Source organism: Schistocerca cancellata, chromosome 1 (assembly GCF_023864275.1).
Source record: "Schistocerca cancellata isolate TAMUIC-IGC-003103 chromosome 1, iqSchCanc2.1, whole genome shotgun sequence".
Lineage (NCBI taxonomy): Eukaryota > Metazoa > Arthropoda > Insecta > Orthoptera > Acrididae > Schistocerca > Schistocerca cancellata.
The window spans coordinates 679,799,255-679,821,745 of record NC_064626.1 but is presented as its reverse complement, the minus strand read 5'-3'; the positions used below and the strand labels follow the sequence as shown (position 1 = coordinate 679,821,745).

At 41.4% G+C, this 22,491-nt stretch overlaps 1 protein-coding gene across 1 annotated transcript in view; it reads left to right on the top strand.

Annotated features, from left to right (window-relative positions):
• The window catches only part of LOC126094274 (uncharacterized), a 285,093-nt gene that overhangs the window by 168,470 nt on the left and 94,132 nt on the right, over positions 1 to 22,491 (top strand). Inside the window, exons 12-13 of the mRNA XM_049908787.1 lie at positions 3,096 to 3,190; positions 21,308 to 21,479. Of these exons, the coding sequence (XP_049764744.1) occupies positions 3,096 to 3,190; positions 21,308 to 21,479 (267 nt within the window). The remainder of the gene's footprint in view (positions 1 to 3,095; positions 3,191 to 21,307; positions 21,480 to 22,491) is intronic.

The window sequence follows — 22,491 nt, the reverse complement described above, 5'->3', positions numbered from 1 at the left end:
TCTGCTCCCAGGATTGGAATGACTCCTTACCCTCTCCCTTAAAAGCCACATCCTTTCGTCTTTCCCTCTCCTTCCCTCTTTCCTGATGAAGCAACCTTTGGTTGCGAAAGCTTGAAATTTGTGTGTGTGTTTGTGTGTTTTTTAATGTATCTATCTACCAGCGCTTTCTCGTTTGGTAAGTCACAACATCTTTAAGTTGTTGTGGCTAGTGTTCTACATAGACACTGATTCTTTAGTTAGCATGGTACATTTTTTAACTACTTTTATGTTTTAATACACATTAAAATAATGCATGTTCTTTTAAAGATTGTCAGCTTCACATTAACTGAATGGAAATTTTCTATTATATTCATAGATCTGAAGAAGTTGTTAGTCAATTGGAACTTGTAATCAGCAAGTTGTAAGCTGCTCTCTTAGATGTATGACAACACAACCTATCACTGTGTTAGCTGAAGCAATAAGGAAGGAATAGGTATGAGCTCACAATTGCAAAACAGCAGTGGAATGGTGCGAGACAGTGTTATTTGTGGTTGGCGAACTTTATACATAGGCCTGTCCATCAGAGGGTTAAAATTTTTAATATATACAGATCATTGTACTTCCTTCACCCACTGATGTTTGGTCTTACAAAATGATCCTTATGTTCTAACATGTCATCAGAATATTTCATTTCATATTACCTAGTAGAATCAGTGTGTCTTTCAAAACAGCGTTCCCCAGGAAAAAATCTAATGGTGTCAAATCTGCTGTATCGACCAGTTAAGGAGCAGGTACCTTTCATCCAGACAACTGATTTGGAAACAATCATTGAAGAAAAGATCTAGTAGATGTGCACTATGCATTAAACACCCATTGTGCTGATACCACATGTTGCTCCTAGTGGAACACGGTGGAAATGTGGATGGTTGTTGGCTCCATTCAACTACGTGGTTCTGAGGCTTTGATGTTTGTTTTCTGTATTGCATACTGATTGCATTGTATCTTACTTGTCAGTTACTTTGTGGTAGCTCAAGAAGGAAGGTATGTGAGAAGTGGTATTTACCAATGCTGGAAAAGCAGACTTGTTAATGATGATGTATAAAGAATTTAGAAAGCATGCTGTTCCTTCTCATGCTCTGCACATGGAGCTTGCGTGGCTACACATTATGAAGCATCATTGATTCACAATCTTTGAACTCTGCAGTCAGTTCCACTCCTTCTTGCATGAAATTGTCACGGAGTCTCTGTTGTTCCAGAAGCTGTGCGCTAAATGGGTGCCTAAGCAACTGTCTCCGGAACACAAAACAAACCACTTGGAGGCAGCTTTGGTTAGTCTGCAGTGGTAGCATGATGACAGAGACAAGCTTCTGACCAAATTATCACAGATAATGAGACATGGGTTGCATACAATAAACCAGAAACCAAGCAGCAGTCAATCCATTGGTGTCACATTGGCTGTCCTGCAAAATGAAATTCGAGCAGACTTTTTCAGTGTGGAAAGTGCTGTGTTCAGTATTATGGGACAGATGGGGGACCTCTCTTCATTGAATTCCTGAGTAGATGTGATGTGAGACAGTTAATGTTAAGCATTACTGCAAAACAATGTGGAAATTGAAAATTCGTGGCAGACTAAAACTGTGTGCCGTACCAAGACTCAAACTCGGGACCTTTGCCTTTCGAGTCTTGGTCCGGCACACAGTTTTTATCTGCCAGGAAGTTTCATATCAGCACACACACTGCTGCAGAGTGAAAATTTCATTCTGGAATCTGGAAATTCAACAGACTCTTCAAAACAAGCAGTGTAGGATGATTAGTGCTGGTGTTGTCTTGCTGCATGGTAACACTTTGCTACACATGGTTCAACAGATAACAGAGCTCCTGCAGATGTTCAGCTGGGAAGTGTTTGATTATCCAGTCTAGAGCCTGGACCTCCCTTCCAGTGATATCCAGCTGTTCTGAAACTCCAAGAAATTCCTGCCTGTTCGGATTCAGCAATTTCAGATGGACAGAGAGATACAAACGATTGTTACACATTGGTTTCAACCCCAGGCTGTAGACTTCTGAAACACAGGTATACAAAAGTTGGTACCATGGTATGACAAATGTCTGGATTCTAGTGGTGAATATGTTGAATAATATCTCAACACTTCTTGTATCTGTACTGATAAATCTTTCAATTAACTTGTGTTTTGTTTACTGTTGATGACCCTAGGGCAACTCACTTTGTGGGAGCACCTGGTACTAACAAAGACACAATCATATGGAATACCTTCACAAATATATGTTGAGGAATATTTATTTAATAGAACCCAGTATATGGTAATGAGTGGAAATGATGATGCTGTTCTAAGGGAAATATTGTTGTTAGATCGTGGTAAGGAATTGCAGAAATACTTGTATAATATTTCTGTTTGATGTAATGAATGACAGCAGTCTTTTCATGTGCAGAAATGTGAAATGAAGCCTGTTACAAAGAGAAAGTCCTCTATAGTATTTGATTACAAAATGGTTCAAATGGCTCTGAGCACTATGGGACTCAACTGCTGTGGTCATAAGTCCCCTAGAACTTAGAACTACTTAAACCTAACTAACCTAAGGACATCACACACATCCATGCCCGAGGCAGGATTCAAACCTGCGACCGTAGCGGTCGTGCGGTTCCAGACTGTAGCGCCTTTAACCACTCGGCCACTCTGGCTGGCATTTGATTACAAGATTAGTGGTGAACTTTTTAACTATGTCACATTATATAAGTGTTTAGGACTAACACCAAGAAATGATATACATGTAACAATCACATGAAATCAGTATTAAGTAAAGCAAATGGAAGCCTCAACTTTATTCGTCTGTGTCTAGGGAAATGCAATGAATCTGTAAAGGAATTCACGTAAAAAACCCTACTGCAACCAATTATACAGTTTTGTTCCAGTATTTGGAGTCCTTACAGGCAACAAACATCAAATGGATCCAGAAAAAAATTCCAGGTTCATAATAGGTTGACATGCATTTATGGAAAAAATAAAACTCTTTAGATTGTGTTGTAGAGAAGAGTTACAGCATGTCGTTTTGATGCTTACATTTATGCACATTTATTCTCTCTCTCTCTTTTTTTTCAGAAAATGCTGTTGACTCACAGAGAGCAAGAAGGACCTTCTGATATCAGCAGTCTTCTCAGTCATGGATTAGGCCTGATGGAAGTCAACATTATCAGGTGCACCCTAATTTTCATAAAATTTGTTTAAGTATTTTCATACAGTACAATTCCCAATATAAATCCAAATGAAAATTCCTAGCAGATTAAAACTATGTGCAAGAACTGGGACTCAAACCTGAGACCTTTGCCTTTCATTGGTGTACTCTTCCGACTGAGTTATCCGTGTTAGTCACACCTACAAGATTGTTTCCATGTTGTGAAGTTTGGAAGGTAGGAATTGAGATACTGACTAAAGTGCTGCTGTAAGGCTGGGTTGTGAGTTGTGCTTGGTGAAATGCTTCACTTTACAGTTCTTGGCTACTAAATTGATTGATATTAATTGCAATTTACATCAAAATAATAAATTTCTTGCAGTGCTTTAAAGTTAAGTGAGAACGAGGAGATAAATGTAATGTTTTGGATAGTTGCTCTTATGAAAGTTCATTGTAATTATTTGATTAGACAATGATGCTTGATTTGTTTTGTATACAGTTTAACCAACAATCTTATGAATTATCTTCAGTTTCCATTTTTGATAAGCATATCATTTTATTTACTGTTTGTTACTGTATCAGATGACATTTAATTCAATAAAACTCCAACTTCCGACTTATTACATCTGTGCTCATACAGCATCATACTTCAGCTTGTCCCTGCACCACATCTGCTTGTACAGTACAACTCTTGCCAAAACTCTTAACGCAATGCTGTCGAAATGTATAATTAGTGAGCAAAGATAATTTAGCACAGTAATTTACATGTACTGTTGTAATAATTTGAATTTATAGAAATTATTTCATAAAACGAAATTATTATTCGAAACATTATAGTTTTGTGTGATTAGGAAAAATAAATTTAAAGGATTTTTAATAGTGGTTTTTGGATATGAAAAGATCTCATGCATAATCTATTTTTTTTATTTTTACATACTAACATTATTTCACAAGAAAATCCATAATGATTTTACATACAAAAATAACAGAGGTAACTGACTGAAATCATGTTGCGACATAAATTGAAGGGGCCAACACCTGATAAACTCCCATACCTCAAAAATTAATACCTATGATAGCTTGGTTGGCATACTACTTGCAGACAAAAAGCAAAGGTCACAGCTTTGAGTCTCAGCCCGGTACACAGTTTTAATCTGCAGGAAGCTCAGATGAGTGCGCACTCAACTGGAGAGTGAAAATTCATTCTGGCAAATTTGAATGATCTACTACTTCCATGTCTTATACAGTTCACTAACAAATGAGATCTTGAAGGATTCAACTGCTATTTCTCAAGGATCTCAGATTTCTTCTGGTAACTTTTATGTTAACTACTCTCTCTATCTCTCCACAACCCCCCCCCCCTCCCCTGCCCCTCCTTTTTCTAAAAAGACTAACTACAGGCTAACTTGATACAGAATCTTTGCTGTTTAATGGTGTTTCATGAAATATTAGCTTAGGCAGAACTTGGAAATCAAGAAGAGCTATTTCACTTCTTACTTGCTGAGGACTAAATCTAGACATTAAACAGTGAGCATGAATTCAGTTTCCTAAATTTACAAATTTAATGTAATTGATCAGTCACATGTTGAGTGGTGACCTTCCATTTGATAAAAGTATAACCTTCATGTGTTAATACCAGTGTCAGCTGTAATTTTACCACTTTAGAAACTGCAACTACTTGAGATAACAAAATTTTGCAATTTTTATTGCATATTATTTCATATGTATTCAGTATTTAATAACAAGTGCAAGACTTCTCTTTGCTATAAAATTTTCAGCTTGTAAGTTTAGCAATAATTTCATTACTTAATAAGTAGAATAAATTAATGCATTGTTAATTTTATCTGGGCATTTTATTATTATAAATTCATACAGCTTTCAACTTTCCTGAAGACTGTAATGTAGAGAAGAGTTGTCAGTCAGTAAGGAATGAAGTATATGCACTTGAGAAATTAATACACGCTCATTCCTTCAATTAATTATGACTAATATTAATATCTAGCATTATTTAAAAATGTGAGGCATTGTAAGTTAAGTGACCTGTTGATCAGTTTCCTTAGGAGCATTCCTCTGTGTCTAAACTCTTATTGCAGTTGCTAAGAGTTTTGAATGAACTTAAAATAACTTCACACAATACCTATGAAACAGATTTTCATTTCCTGTTATTTTCTGTGTCTGTATCGATGATGATCAGCTGTTAAATAGTAAGCTTCATACTGCTACGATGACGGATCAGTAAACTTACATAGACTTAAGGACAACTAACAGAATTTAACAAGTTGCAATAACATTTTGTCCATACTCAGTAACTGCTCCAAAGGAAATTTAAAAAAGTGACTGTATACAGTGTTAATACTGAATTTAAGTTCATAAATAACAAAATTTGAGACATGGGATGGACTGACGTGAGCTGACATGGAACTTAACTTAATGGCAGCTAAACATGGTTTGACAATATATGTCTGACTATCCTGTACTTAACTTGCCATATATTGACTGTGGCTTTGTATTGAGTGTCTATGTAAACACTGTTTTTACAAATAGGTTGAATAGAAAATTATGTTATTTTCACATTAGGCAGTAAATTAATTTGATTTAAAATTGACTGATATAAATAATAACTTCTGTTTTATGATGTGAAAATTTTGGACATGAGCCTGTAGTCCTGGGATTTAGAAAAGTCTACCATCATTTTCCGGAAATTTAAATTTTCTGAATAAAATATTTCATTAACTGACATGTTATTCTAGTAAAATTATATATTTTTGGAATCAGAAAAATCGGTTCTGCAAAACTATGATAATAAATTCATGAAACAAATACGCTCTTGCGATCCACACATTGCAGTAATCTTACAATGAAATAAATTTTGAATAGAGATAACTTTTGAAATAAATACTTTACAGAAAACACTTCTTTGGAAATAAGAAAATAAGGACTTTCAGATAACGAGTGTTAATCATAGGTCAGAGAATTATTAATGTTGTTGAATTTTGAAGTGCACGTGGATTAGTGATTCATAAATTATGAATATTTCCTTAAAATGTTTCCGTCTGAATTCCTGGATGGAGCAATACATAAAATATGAGAAAGGCAACAACTCACCTATAGTAGTTCAATGTATGGAGCATAGAAACACATAACAGAAAACAGAATTCACACTAGCTTTCTAGCATTCACTGTGTTTCCAACAAAAGTACACAGATTCACACACACAGCTACACAGATACATGAACACACACTCCAGTGCACATGGCAAGACTGATTATACTGGAGATATAGGCCAGGGGCATTGCAAAAGCACATGATATTATGAAGTGACAGTTCCCATCTACATATGAAACTTCCTGGCAGATTAAAACTGTGTGCTGCACTGAGAATCAAATCTTTGCCTTTTGTGAGCAAGTGATCTACCCAAGCACGACTCACAACCTGTCCTCACAGCTTTATTTCTGCCAGTACCTAATCTCCTGCTTTCCTGACTTCACAGAAGCTCTCCTGTGAAACTTGCAAGAGTAGCACTCTTGGAAGAAAGGTTATTGTGGAGACATAGCTTAGCCATTGCCTGGGGTATGTTCCAGAATGAAATTTTCACTCTGTAGTGCAGTGTGCACTAATATGGAACTTCCTGGCAGATTAAAACTGTTTTAATGCTTGCTTGGGCACTTGCTTAGGAAAGGCAAAGGTCACAAGTTCAAGTCTCAGTCCAGCACATAGTTTTAATATGCCAGGAAGTTTCATATTAGTGCACACTCCACTGCAGAGTGAAAATTTCATTCTGAACCCGTATACATAGTTCAGAGAAACTTGAGCTGGAAGGGAGAATCCAAATTCCCCAGCTGTGAAGTCACTTTTGTCATGGAGTGCAGCATATTCAACAACTGAACGGCCAAATTTGATGTTTTCCACAGTTGGCAGTGGCCACTCATGTGAGTAGACAGTTGGTTGCTTTCCATGCCCACAAAGAAGGATATACAGTAATATCAGAATGTCTTTTCCTTATTGCCTCACCATTCAAGGACATTGCATCTGCAGTGGAAAGCAAGAGCTGTCAAAATATACCAGTGACATACCAGAACCTTTACCGACAGACAATATCCTACTGAACTCAACCATCAACAGATCTCCCATGCCATCTGCTCCTTTGACACCAGTAACCCTGTTGACCAGCCACCAACCAGTACTCCTCTAATCACCCTGTGTTACCCTGGCCTTGAAAAAGCTCAACCACATCCTAAACCAGGGCTTTGACTACCTTTCTTTATGCCCTGAGGTGAGGGAAGTCCTACTGAAAATCCTACCTACATCACTCAAAGTAGTTTTCCGCCACCCACTAACTATCAGAATATCTTTGTCCATCCCTATTTTAGTCCTGCTGCCAATCCTACACCCAATAGATAATTTTCTTTAGGTCAGCCCAGGTGCAAGACTTGTTCCATACACCCATCCACCACCTCCTACTGCAGTCCAGCCACAGGTATTTCCAACCCAATAAAAGGCAGGGCCACATATGAAAGCGGCTGTGTTATATATCAGCTATGCTGCAATTACTGTACAGAATTCTGTGTGAGCATGACAAGTAATCAACTGTCTACTTGCGTGAATGGCTACTGTCAAACTGTGGCAAGCTTGACCATCCAATTGATAAATGTGCTGTACACCATAGTACAGATGACTTCAACAGCTCCTTCACTAATTATACTATTTGGATACTCCGTTCCAGCAGAAGTTTCTCTGAATGATGCAAATGGGAATTGTTGCCCCAGCATATCCTACGCAGTACCCCTGACCTAAATTTCCACTAACCTTTTTCCATTGCCTCATCATACATTTTTCTTCTCTCTTCCATCCACACCATTTCTTCTCTCTCTAGATCACGCACTGCCTTCTTCCACTTTTCATCTTGTAGTGTAGCAGCAGAGTCATCTGCCCAAAGACCTGGCTGTTTCCTACTACCTCCTTCTTCATTCTTTCCCTACCCACTCCCCACCTCCATCAGCTGAGGCAACTGTTTTCAATAATCAAGTATCAATAATCAGCCTTGCTGTGGGCACAGGAGTGTGCATTTGGACATGAGTGTCATTGCTTGTGTGAATGTGTGTACTTTTATTAGAAGTGTTAGAAAAATAGCAAGTGCTCAAAAGCTAGTGTGAATGCTGTTGTCTGTTATGTGTTTCTATACTTCATGTGTTGATCTATCATAGGTGAGTGGTTGCCTTTCCTTTATTTTTGTATTTGTATATGAATTATTTACGTTGTTGTTGTCATCAGATGTAAAGTAAATGTTGAATAAATAAGTTTTTGAAAAACATAACATAGATAAGAATTTTAATATTTCTTATGTACATGATATATGTATTGTGTAGAGCAGTAATAGTTATGTTAAGATTGGTATTATAGCAAGTGGAGATAGCCCACCTTGCTACATTTCAACAGGATAACACTGAGCAATGATATGATACCTCTTTAGAGAAACACTACTTTGATGTTTTTGTTCCCATATCTCCAAATGTTGATGAAAGTAAGGAGGAGTAGCAGTATTGCACTCCTTATATAGCACTATTTTTACATACTTTCACTACACAAATGTTTCTCCATAGCTGCAAACAGTACACCTTAAATACTTTAGATGACACAGAGCAATAGTGTAATATTGACGAACAGCTCTGTTAGTGTACCAACAATGTAGATGAAACTTTGGGATCTTGGAATTGCTGTATTATCAGTCACAACAACAAGGCACAGTTCCAGGCTAGCAGAAGACAACAATGGACATTTTATGGCCACCCACTGCCCACCCCTCCTCCCAAATATCCCCAAATACACCAGCAGCAGAAAAGAGAACAAAACAGTTGTAAGTTAATTTAGACTAAGACAGTTTATCTTTAAGTAACATCTGTATGCATAAGTTCCTGACGATGAACAAAATATGCTTGAAATTTCTTGCAATGAGTTAAATTAAAAATGGTAGCAGAAAAATATAAATAATTGTTTCACACAGTCATGGTTCCTAAACTTAGCCATTTGGCCACAGTTAATTAAAGAGGGCATTAGTGACCAAAATAAATCTACTTAAAGCAAACAGCAGCCTTCATTTGAGCGAGAAATTTCTGAGAATGTGCATTTGGAGCATCAATTGTATGGAAGTGAATCATGGATAGTAGCAAAAATAGAAAAGAAGAATCAAAGCATTTGAGATGAGGTGCTGTGGAAGGACAATGAAAGTTTGATGGTGTGATAAGATAAGAAATGAAGAGGTCATCTACAAAAACAGTGAGAATAGGAACATGTGGAAAACATTGACAAGAAGAAAGGACAGGATGATAGAACATGTGTTTAGACATAAAAGAAGAACTTCCATGATACTTGAGGGAGCTGTATAGGGTAAAAACTGTAGGGGAAGACGGACATTGGAATACATTCAACAAATAATTAAGGATGTTGGGTGCAAGTACAACTCTGAGATGAAGAGAATGGCACAAAAGAGGAATTTATGGCAGACAGCAGTGCAGTGTAAATTACAACCAAGCTTTATTGTCCACATAATAATGTTTGTCATAAATCTGATCTATAGAGCATGGAACCCGACAGCAAATAATGTACCTGATGAAAATGTTTTAATATTTCAGTGTCAGTTACAACATCTGTCCACTTTAAATTTGTATAATGTGTTTGGCAGAGGGTGGCTTTTATTGTACCATATAGTAGCATCTTCATCCACTTACATACTCTGCAAACTACAATGACGTTGTACTATGTGTTATGTTTTCTTCCTATTCCATAAGCGTATGAACTGGCGGAAAGAACAACTGCCTAAATGTCTTTAAACACATTTTAATTAGTCTAGACTTGTCTTCACAGCAGTTACAGGAGTAATATGTAGGGAATTGAAACATAGTCCTAAATTCTTCACTTAGTACTGCTTCTTAAAAGTTTGTCATTATGTTCTTATGGGATAACTGATGTCTCTCTCCGATTGTCTACCAACTCAGGTTTTTCAACATTTTCATAATGCTCTCCTGTGAGTCACACAAACTTGTGGCCATTTATGCTGTTAAACTGTTAGCCTCGTTTCAAAGGGGTTTACACACTTGATCAATATTCTAAGATCGAATACACAAGTGTTTACTTTGAAAATAGATTACATTCTCTCTTGTCATGCCTGTCACCTGCTTTACTTTCAACTGACAAAATGTGATTGTTCCATTCAATATTCCCCCAGATTGCTATATCCAGGCAGATGCTACTTGTCTGCATTTTATCAAGTGCAGAATTTTACATTTCTGTGCACGCAACACTTTGAAAACCTATCAAGATCTGCCTGGATATCTGTGAAGTTTTTTCAGATAGTACTTCATCATCTGCAAAAAGTCTGAGGTTGATATTAATATTGTCTGTCAAGTCATTAATGTAAAACATAGACAGCAAGAAATTCAGTACGTATTACTTGAATATTTATGAAGTAACTTCTCCCTTTGTTGATGACTCTTCATCCAAGAAATTGTGAATCTTGTCAAAAATTTTATTTGATACAACATATGAGTGTAGTTTTGTTAATATATGTTGACGTAATGCTAACTTGAATTATTTCTGGAAGTCAAGAGATACTGATCCCTGTTCATCTTTATTTATGGCTTTCAGGATATGTGAAAAGAACAAGTTGCTTTTTACATTACTGATTTTCTTGGAATCAGTGCAGGCTGTCATGAAAAAGGTGTAATTCTGTACTAGAGAATATTTATTTCTACGTTATTAACTGATCAAAAATCGGAAAAATGATTGCTTATATGCCTCTGTTTCATTGTCTCTGCAGAAGCAATACACAGTGCTGAAGAATTTTTTTTTTTATTTATCTCCAAAAAGCTGACTAGTGGAATTTTTGAGCATGTTATGGTGATTTTTGCTTTTAATATGCAGATATTTGTGAAATATCTGACATCTTTCTTTGAGTGTGTGCTAGTTAGGTTTTGACACCTCTTCAACATTGTTGTTGAATCTACCCCTGCCTGTGGCCAGAATGAGATCATTGATGCTACATTCCTATTTTGTAGACTTGCTGCCTCTCACTCCCAGTTATCAGCCACTATTCCCCAACCATCTCTCTCACACTCCCTGCATTCTTTGTCCTCTCACCCACTCCATCCAAGACAACATGCTACCCTACTCAGACCGCCATTACAGCACTCAGTTCAGTCAGTGTAACTTTACAGGGTGTGTCTGTGTGTGTGTGTGTGGGGGGGGGGGGGGGGGGGGGGGAATTAGTGAATAACCATAAAATATTTTCAATAACTGGTATAATTCAATGAATAACATGAAGTATAACATAGGTACTTACACGATAAGTTTAGTAAATTCTAAAAATTAGAGTTTATTTGAACTACCAATATTTTTTTCCATATTCTCTACATGAAAATTTTTCTTGTGGTCAGATAACAACATTTTCAATCTTGAAAATTATCGTTCAACATCACGACACTACAGATAAAAATTTAAGAGCAGCGACATCAATGTGAAATTATCTAGATTCTTGGAGAGTTTCTCTTCATCCACTAACTGAGCGATCTTCCAAATCGTAGGCCAACTAGGATTTCTGTGAAGAACTGCATCCAATTTTCTTCTAAGTCTCTCACCGATCAGACCTGGCCAACTCTTGCTCTGTGTAGTAACACTGTTCACGTTTACGTCCCACTTCACTTAGCGTAGACCAGGACTGTGTCCTAGGCATGCCCGATGTTAACTGACTGGGCCCGGCCCGTGCTGCTGGAGTTGTTGTTGTTGTTGTTATGCTGGCAGAGGTCGCGTCCGAATTCTCGCATGCCCTCTGGTGGACGGGACTCTACTTGCGGCAACTACCGTCCGTGATGCGCCGTGCCAATGTGCGCCTCCCGCGATCTTTCTGGTGGCTACTGCACTCCTCTTCCTTCGGGGGGTGAAGCCACTGTGATCCACTGCATCGGAAAGTGGAGCGTCGGGCAGGAGCGATGACCTCCACATCCACTGGATGGCCGGAGTCAAGGGGATCTGCCAACCCTCGAGCTGGAACCTTCAAATATGGCTGGAAGTGACCCACACGAAGAGGCCCCCGTCGTCCCACAACCAGAGCCCGGGACAGAACGGGCGACATGCTGTCGAACTCTGGAGCCTGTTCCACCTCAGGAGGGGCAAGACCCAGTGGCGGGGACGAAGGGGAAGGGACGACCACAGGTGAACCAGCCTCTGGAGAAACCGGGCCTGCTAGGGGGCTGGCTCTCGCTGGGGCATCTCAAACGATGGCGATGCCGGTGCTGGAGCTACTGGAGGCTGCCAAGGCTGAAAACCATCACAGTGTGGCAGAGTCACAGCGGGGAGAGGAGGTAACATTCCCTGTGAAACCAACACAGGTGCCAGCAATGGGGAAGCCGGTGTCCGAGAGGTCGGAGGGTGGGTCTTCGAACATGGACGTAGCTGATTTTGGTGACGGCGTACCACCCGGTCCCCCGCCTGCAAGGTATAGAGCCGGCGGCCATTTCGGCGCAGGACCACCGCCGGTATCCAACGTGGATTGCGACCAAATCCACGGGCCCAGACTGACATACCCAGTGGAAAGCCAGGTACTCCGTTTTGTGAAGACTGGCGATGACCAGGCCGGAGGAGGTGCAGCAGAGTCCTAGGTTGACGCCCATAGAGGAGCTCGGCGGGGCTGCATTCTCCCATTGGTGTGGTCCGGTATGCCATCAAGAAAAACGTCAATGCTTCCTCCGCAGGAAATTCGTGCACATACTTTTTCATCTGCGTCTTAAATGTGCGCACCATGCGCTCGGCTTCCCCATTCGATTGTGGATGGAAGGGGGGAGAGCAAACGTGCCGAATACCGAAGCGCCTACAAAAATCCTGGAAGGTCTGCGAAATAAACTGCAGTCCATTGTCCGAGACCAGGGTGATTGGCAGACCTTCCACAGAAAAGATTTTTGCTAGTGCCTGGATTGCAACTTCTGAAGTGGTTGAGGAGCAGCGAACCACATATGGGAATCGGGAATGAGCATCAATGACAATGAGCCAAAAGCCATTGAGAAACGGGCCCGCAAAATCGATGTGAACACGTTCCCATGCTTGGGTTGCCGGCGGCCATGAAGAGAACGCTGCCCTGGGAGATGCTTGTTGGCTCGCACACTGGGAACAGGCGGCCACCAAGTGCTCAATTTCTCTGTCAATACTGAGCCAGTACACATGTCTGCGAGCCAAGGTTTTAGTACGGGAAACACCCCAGTGCCCCGCATGTAATAACGTGAGGACCTCCCTTCGTAAACTTGCAGGAACAACCAGGCGTGGAGCTGTATCATCGGTAGCCAGAAGGAGAACTCCTTTCAAGACCAAGAGGTGGTCACGTAGAAGAAAATAATTGCGAAGAGGGTCCGAGGCCCGGCCCGGAGGGCGGGATGACCACCCCTGCTGAATGAGGCAAACTACTTGCCGGAGAACCAGGTCAGCTGCCGTTTCCCTGGCAACTCGAGAACTAGTGATTGGAAAGCCATCAACCGCTTGGCAGGACGCCACATCCAAATGAAAACACATAATCTCCTCGTGATCGAACGTAGGATCCGGGCCCACCGGAAGACGGGAATGAGCGTCGGCGTTGGCATGCTGTCCTGTAGGGCAAAAATGAATGTCATAATGGTACTTAGAGAGGAACAAGGCCCAGCGCTGTAGTCTGTGGGCCGCCCTATCCAGAATCTGAGAGGCGGGGCCAAATAACGATATTAACGGCTTATGGTCAGTGATTAACTGAAACTTCGTGCCATAAAAGAAAGGGTGAAACTTGGTAACAGCGTAGACAATGGCCAAAGCCTCTTTTTCCACCTGGGAGTAATGGGCCTGCACGTGACTAAGCGTTTTAGACACAAATGCCAGTGGTTGCTCGGAACCCTCTGCGTTGCGATGGGCCAGGACCGCCCCACCCCATACTGCGAAGCATCTGTAGCCAGGACCAACAGCTTATGGGGATCAAAAGTAGCCAAACAAGGGGCTGACGTGAGGAGGCCCTTCAACGAGGTGAACGCTCGCTCGCATGCAGGCGACCAATCAAAAGGAACACCCTTGTGCAGAAGGCAGTACAGGGGGTGGGCTATAGTGGAAGCCCTGGGAATGAACCGGTGGTAATAGGCTATCTTGCCTAAAAAAGCTTGTAACTCTTTCAGCGAAGCGGGCCTAGGAAGGTTGACGATACCTTGGACCAAACTTCCTAGTGGCTGGATGCCGTGCCGAGAGATGGTGTAGCCCACATACTCAATGGACGGTTGGAAGAAGGTTGACTTATGCAGGTTGCAACGCAAGCCCACAGACCTGAATTTGAGAAAGAGGGTGCGAAGGTTGTGCAAGTGTTCCTTCATGCTGCGGCCTGTGACAATTATGTCATCCAGGTAATTAATACAATGAGGGATTGTCGACGTGACATGCTCAAGATAACGCTGGAATATCGCCGTGGCACTGGATATTCCAAAGGCCAACCGCTGGTATTGGTAAAGGCCAAACGGGGTGTTGACGACCGCCAGCCTTTTGGAGTCCTCATCAAGTGGTATCTGATAATAAGCCTCCGACAGATCGATTTTCGAAAAATATTGGCCTCCCGCCACGGCGGAGAACAATTCATCAGCACGAGGCAAAGGATAGGTGTCCACCACCAATTGGGAATTAATGGTGGCCTTGAAATCGCCACAAAGACGTAATTTTCCCAAGGGCTTCCTTACAATAACGAGGGGTGAAGCCCACTCACTGAAAGAAATGGGAAGAACGACCCCTAGGGCTGTCAGCCGGTCTAGCTCTTCCTTTACCTGAGGGCGAAGAGCCAAGGGGATCTGCCTTGCGCGTAGAAAACGCGGGCGAGCCGACGCCTTCAACATTAAGTGAGCTTCAAAATCTGAAACACGCCCCAGGCCCTCCTCAAAAATATCTGGAAAGTCTGAGATCAAAGATTCCAATGATTGATAGGGAACGTCTTTGGAAACCAACTGTATGGTGTCAGCGATAGAAAAACCAAAAGCTTGAAAGGCATCCAGGCCAAAAAGGTTAGCGGAGCTCGCATCACTGACAACAATAAAAGTAATAGGCTGAGTGACTGATTTGTAAGTCTCATCGGTAGTGAATTGACCCAGTAGGGTTATGAACTGTTTACCATAACTGCATAGACGCCAGTAAACTGGCGCCAACGGGGGCGATCCAAGGTCGGAATAAGTTTGTGCATTCAACAACGAAACTGCCGCACCCATATCTACTTGCAGTTGTAACCGGCGCGACCGAACCGACACCTCGATAAAGAGTTTGCGTGCCGATGCGTCGGGAGCCTGGCCCGATGAAACTTCCTGAATGTCAATGTCCATGTCCTCTGTGCCTGCTTCCTTCAATTCTTTTGAGGCTGAGCAGCAAACTTTAGCAATGTGACCTTTTTTATGACATTTGCGACAAACAGCCCAATGCTGGGGGCACTCTGACCGATCATGATGTATATAGCATGATGCACAGGATGGCAACAGGGGCCGGCAGCCGGAATTCTGTTTACGCGCTGTGCGGGAGCGGCCGTAACGGCCGGATTGTACCGCTCGCACGTCGTCCACCCCGGACTCCGGGTACGCGGCCGCGCCGCCCTGAACCTCCGCGATGTCGCACCACGCTTCCAGCTGTTGACCTGCTGTGTGAGAAACTTCATACGATTGAGCAATGGAGAGGACTTCCTCGAGGGAAGGGTCTTCTAACTGCAGGGCCCGTTGCTGGACCTCCCTATCAGGGGCCGAACGAACAATGATGTCGCGTACCATAACGCAGGCATACAACTCTGACGACTGCTCCGTGACAAAATGACACTTGCGACTAAGACCGTGCAGGGTAGCGGCCCACGCCCGGTAAGACTGATGGGCCTGTTTCTTGCATTGATAGAACTCGACCCTAGCCGCCACAACATGCGTGCGGCGGCGATAATATGAAGACAGCAATGAACACAATGCGTCAAAAGATAAGGATGAGGGTTCCTGCAACGGCGCTAGCTGCCGCAAAACTTGATACAGCAAGGGAGATATCCAAGACAAGAAGAGAGCATGACATACCTCCGCATCGGCAACATGAAACGCCTGGAAATGCTGCCGAAGGCGATGTTCATATGCGTCCCAGTCCTCCGTCGTCTCGTCATACGGGGGAAAGGGAGGAGGGAACTGCGCCGGAGCAGACGGTGTGGAGAGCAACGCCGGAAGCACTTGTTTCATGGTGGCCATGAGCTCCATCTGCTGCACAACCAAAACCCACACCAAATCCTCCATGCCGTGGAGAAGCTGCGAAACCGGAACAATGACGCAACACACGAAAGAACGACCCTACTCGTCACCAATTGTGTAGTATTACTGTTCACGTTTACATCACACTTCACTTAGCGTAGACCGGGACTGTGCCCTAGGCATGCCCGATGTTAACTGACTGGGCCCGGCCCATGCTGCTGGAGTTGTTGTTGTTGTTATGCCGGCAGAGGTCGCGTTCGAATTCTCGCGTGCCCTCTGGTGGACGGGACTCTCCTTGCGGCAACTACCGTCCGTGACGCGCCGTGCCAATGTGCGCCTCCCGCGATCTTTCTGGTGGCTACTGCACTCTGTGTTCTGAGTCCTTCAACAAGAGCCACATCCATTTTACGAGTCTCAGATTTCTCAATTAGGTCTGGAAGGCCACCCAAATGTACTCGGTTGAAAGGTAGGCTATGTAACGTGCTGGAATTCTTCAGTGTGTCCTTGGCTTTTGGTATGGCTAAATTTTCGCTGTCTTCAAAGCCTTTGAGGACATGTAACAAGAAAGTAGTAATCTAGTGAATGTCGGTTTCAAGCTGAAAACTGCTGTACAGAGAAATAAGCTTAATATTGGAATTCTATGTTGTGTTTGTTTTCTTTGCTTATTCAATTTATCCAGAACTACAGATGCATCCATACCTCTTCAAATTTTATGTGGTTGTCTCCATAATAGTTTGCAGCTGAAATCCACATTCCCCACCTCGTCAAGACTGGTTCAGGTGGCAGAGGACAGTCAGGGTGAGCAGCCTTCATAGCTCTCACTCAACTTGGTGCTTTGATGAAAACCTTCTTTGCCGAACATACGAGGGCAGTTCAATAAGTAATGCAACACATTTTTTTTCTCGGACAATTTTGGTTGAAAAAACCGTAAATTTCTTGTGGAATATTTTCAAACATTCCCGCTTCGTCTCGTATAATTTCATTGACTTCCGACAGGTGGCAGCGCTGTACGGAGCTGTTAAAATGGCGTCTGTAATGGATGTGCGTTGCAAACAATGGGCAGTGATCGAGTTTCTTTTGGCGGCAAACCAGGGCATCTCAGATATTCATAGGCGCTTGCAGAATGTCTACGGTGATCTGGCAGTGGACAAAAGCACAGTGAGTTGTTGGGCAAAGCGTGTGTCATCATTGCCGCAAGGTCAAGCAAGACTGTCTGATCTCCCGCGTGCGGGCTGGCCGTGCACCGCTGTGACTCCTGCAATGGCGGAGCGTGCGAACACACTCGTTCGAGATGATCGACAGATCACCATCAAACAACTCAGTGCTCAACTTGACATCTCTGTTGGTAGTGCTGTCACAATTGTTCACCAGTTGGGATATTCAAAGGTTTGTTCCCGCTGGGTCCCTCGTTGTCTAACCGAACACCATAAAGCACAAAGGAGAACCATCTGTGCGGAATTGCTTGCTCGTCATGTGGCTGAGGGTGACAATTTCTTGTCAAAGATTGTTACAGGCAATGAAACATGGGTTCATCACTTCGAACCTGAAACAAAACGGCAATCAATGGAGTGGCACCACACCCACTCCCCTACCAAGCCATACCCTCAGCCGGTAAAGTCATGGTTACAGTCTTCTGGGACGCTGAAGGGGTTATTCTGTTCGATGTCCTTCCCCATGGTCAAACGATCAACTCTGAAGTGTATTGTGCTACTCTTCAGAAATTGAAGAAACGACTTCAGCGTGTTCGTAGGCACAAATATCTGAACGAACTTCTCCTTCTTCATGACAACGCAAGGCCTCACACAAGTCTTCGCACCCGAGAGCAGCTCACAAAACTTTAGTGGACTGTTCTTCCTCATGCACCCTACAGCCCCGATCTCGCACCGTCGGATTTCCATATGTTTGGCCCAATGAAGGACGCAATCCGTGGGAGGCACTACGCGGATGATGAAGAAGTTATTGATGCAGTACGACGTTGGCTCCAACATCGACCAGTGGAATGGTACCGTGCAGGCATACAGGCCCTCATTTCAAGGTGGCGTAAGGCCATAGCATTGAATGGAGATTACGTTGAAAAATAGTGTTGTGTAGCTAAAAGATTGGGGAATAACCTGGTGTATTTCAATGCTGAATAAAACAACCCCTGTTTCAGAAAAAAATGTGTTGCATTACTTATTGAACTGCCCTCGTATAAGGCTGTTGACCTCTGGCAGTGTGGCTCTGACCTCCGCACTGACTCAATGGATGCCATGAACCAGACACATGGGGTGAATAATTTTCGGGTAAAACACCCGGAGACACTCTGCGGCCTTCAGCATATATGTGGCACTATCCGTCACAATGGCCAAACTTTGTTCTCCCCACATTTCTGATCTTCACTGCTCCGTAGCATGATTGAAGGAAAAAGAAAGGATTTTACAATTTTTTTTATTATTTTATTTTTGGCTCAGGACATGATGTGAAAAACTAATTATTGGCTCGGGATATGATGTGAAAACCTGCACTCTTATATTACCTATAATTTATTTTGAACTATTCAATATTGGCAAAACTTACACAATGATTCCTGCACTGTGTGTGAAATCATGGCGTGTGTTGTTCATTCGACTTCTTTGCACAATATGAGGTGTAGTTGTCCAGCCTCGTCAGCATAGAGTTTTCCAACTATGACGTGCACCATATACCAACCACAAGAATCAGTGGTTTAGTCAACAGATAGACAGACTGGAGAATTGCCAATGTCTTTCCTAATAGTTTCCAATGTGTGAAATAGAGAAACTAAATTAAAAAATTTGCATAAACATGTGGACACTACGTAGGAGACATACGCACCAAAAGAAACATATCGGTTGTAGCACCTACCTGTGTTTTGACTATTTTCTTATGTATATACATTGACCAAAATAATAGTTGTTTAATTCACACAAAAAAAATATGTTCTTTAAAAATAAATTTACTTTCTTTTTTGCAGTGAACGTTTCGAGACAGGCTGTCTCCTTCTCAAGTCCTTTCTCTTCATTTGTCATTTCCTCCCTTGAAAACTTCACTCACTTTAAATTTAGTTTTTTTATGTTCAAGTAAAAATGTTCATTTCACAAAAATAAACATTCAAACATTTTAGAGTTTTTTTTAATTAAATGACTATTATTTTGGCCCTTGTGTATATCAAATTACATCCATTGACTTTCACATGCCTATGTTCATAAAAATTACCAAAAAACCTTACCTTTTCATACAGTGGGGTCCTTAATCCTTCAATCTCCAGCTTATTCAAGGGATGTTTGCATTTATTAAAGCCTCACAAAGATTTTCATTGAACTCATTTTTGTTGTCCATATGCTTCGAAAATGAGATCAGTGGTTGCTGTGAAGTTTTTAACCGTGTCTTGCTTACATTGTTCTGGCGCTGAGATGTCCTATTATGCTGATCCAGTTGAAATTTTTTCTCAACCCTGACCTAAAGTGTTGGAGAACTGAATGAATATCAATAAGTACATACAATTGTACAAAAATGTAAGAGAACAGTGTGTACCTGCGAGATGGTCACTCAAAAAGGTGAATTAAGACTACAAATAAGTTTCTAAAAATTGGAACTTCAATCCCCTTACAACATTTAACATTCTTTTTTTTTTTGTAATTTGCAAGAAATCCGAAGGTAATTCCTAAAGGTTTTTTTTGTTCCTTCCCATTTGTACAAAGAAAACATACACGCAAATTTACAAATGAATTTAATAATTGTTTTAATTTCTTGGAAAAATTACCAAAAAAGAAAAAAAAAATTAAACTTACCTTTTTTTCATATAGTAGGCAGAATATTATTTTTCCGTCTGTTGTGAACCCACAATCACTTCCAATCCATTTCCATAAATCATTGTTTTTTGGCCTGGGCATATTCGTGATTTGAAGGAGGTAGCAAAGAGCACAGAAACACATGCAAGAATGATTCATATTCCGAAATGCCAACAGTAACTAGTAGGGCATTGTTGGCACACTGCAGAGATCAGCTGAGTGACCTGAACACACATTAACTGCGGGAAACAAGTACCGAAGCACTTTTCTACTCCGATAATCCATCTTACACCAATGAACCATGACAACTCTTTAGCATCCTTATCTGAGAGACTAACTAAGTGGAAAAACACGACTATGTCCCTCCATAAGCTACCAACATTTACCTGAAAGGCTTTTGTTATGATGGATCATCCTGTATTATCTCATTTTGGAAATTTATTGGACTAATATTCTGGGAGGTTCTTGGATTGTCAAGGAACAAAATGAACCTCAGTATGACCTGTAAATGTCAAAAATATGCATCTTTATGGCCATTTCCTCTGCATATGTCAGTAATACGTTCAAACACCAAAAATATGCAAATATATGCATTTTAAATTTGAATTTAAAGTAGCCTAATACCTCCAAAATATCATAATTTATAAAGATATAACACCAGGTATCATAAAAAATGATATGCAAAACATGCAGAACTTGAACTCTAGTTATGAGCCACCAGCACATTAGTGATTTTTGATGTATTGTATAAATGTTGGCCATTTAACTCTTCTATAAAGACTGAACTGCACTTCATCTGCAAAACATAACACTGAAAGGAAAACTAAGCTTACTGACAGAGTAAAGAGCATTGCTGTCACCAATAACATGTCTGCTACCATAAAAGTGATTGCTCAGTGTTATATAAATGTAGAGAACAATATCAGCTAAAAGTGAGTGATAAGAACTGTATAAACTAAACCATCATATCAGAGATGCTACTAGTGAACCTCTTGTAAATTAGGTGAATTCAAAGGAGAGTAGAAATACTGTGTTTATTAATTTTATTGAACTGTTTTATGAATATACGGAAAACTGGATAACATTTAAAAACTTTATGAATAATTTTTGTTTCAGGGCACATGACCTTGAATCCAAAGATTTAAATGGATTTAGCGACCCCTACTGTGAGCTTAAGGTCAGTGGAGAAGTTAAATATAAATCTAGTGTTAAAAAGAAGACTCTGAATCCGTGCTGGGATGAAAGTGCAATCATGGCATTGCCTCGGAATGGTGAAACACTTGATGTGGTGAGAAACATAGTTCTTAGATTTCCATTTTCTTTGAAGGTATGCAAACCGTGTAGTTAACATCATATATTTTATTTCCAGATTAGTTGATATCTGCCTTCATGGGATAAACTGGAACACTAACAAATTACTACCACTGATTTTTCATTGATGATAAGCAATCTGTTCTCATTTACCGGGTGATCAAAAAGTCAGTATAAATTTGAAAACTTAATAAACCACGGAATAATATAGATAGAGAGGTAAAAATTGACCCACATGCTTGGAATGACATGGGGTTTTATTAGAGAGAGAGAGAGAGAGAGAGAGAGAGAGAGAGAGAGAGAGAGAGAAAAGTTCACAAAATGTCCGACAGATGGTGCTGGACAGCAAAACGTCAGTCAGTGCGCATGACAATCATGTATAAAAGGAACTGTAATGAGAGAGAGAATCAGATGCGCCAGCAGTCACAGCATGTTGACGTTACCTGAAAAGGCACTTTTAGTGAAGCTGTATTATCAGAATGGGGAATGTGCTAGTTCAGTGTTACGATCCTATCGCCATAGGAAGGGGATTCGAACGGGTAAAGGTCCGTTGACAAATGCAGCTGTGGTGAGAATGCCACAGGTTGTTTAGACAATAGACCCTGTAGTGGCCTAATGAACACAAGATTTAATGCTGCTGAGACAGTTCAAGAAGAAATGGAGACTCTAGCGGGTTCGTCTATGCATGGGGAAGTCAGCGCTCATGCAGTCGCACATCGCACGGGCATTCCATACACTACTGTTTGGTTGGCACTGAGGCGTACCATCTGATGCTATCCGTACAAAATCCATCGGTATCATGAACTGTTACCTAGCGATTTAGTGAAGTGGAGGTCATTTGCAGTGCGGGCGTTTCAAAAGATGGCGGAAGATGATGATTGGTTGAGTAACGTGTTGTGGACCGACGAAGCTCATTTCACGCTCCGAGGGTCTGTTAGTGCCCACAACTGCAGAATTTGGGCTATCGAAAATCCTAGAACTGTCGTGGA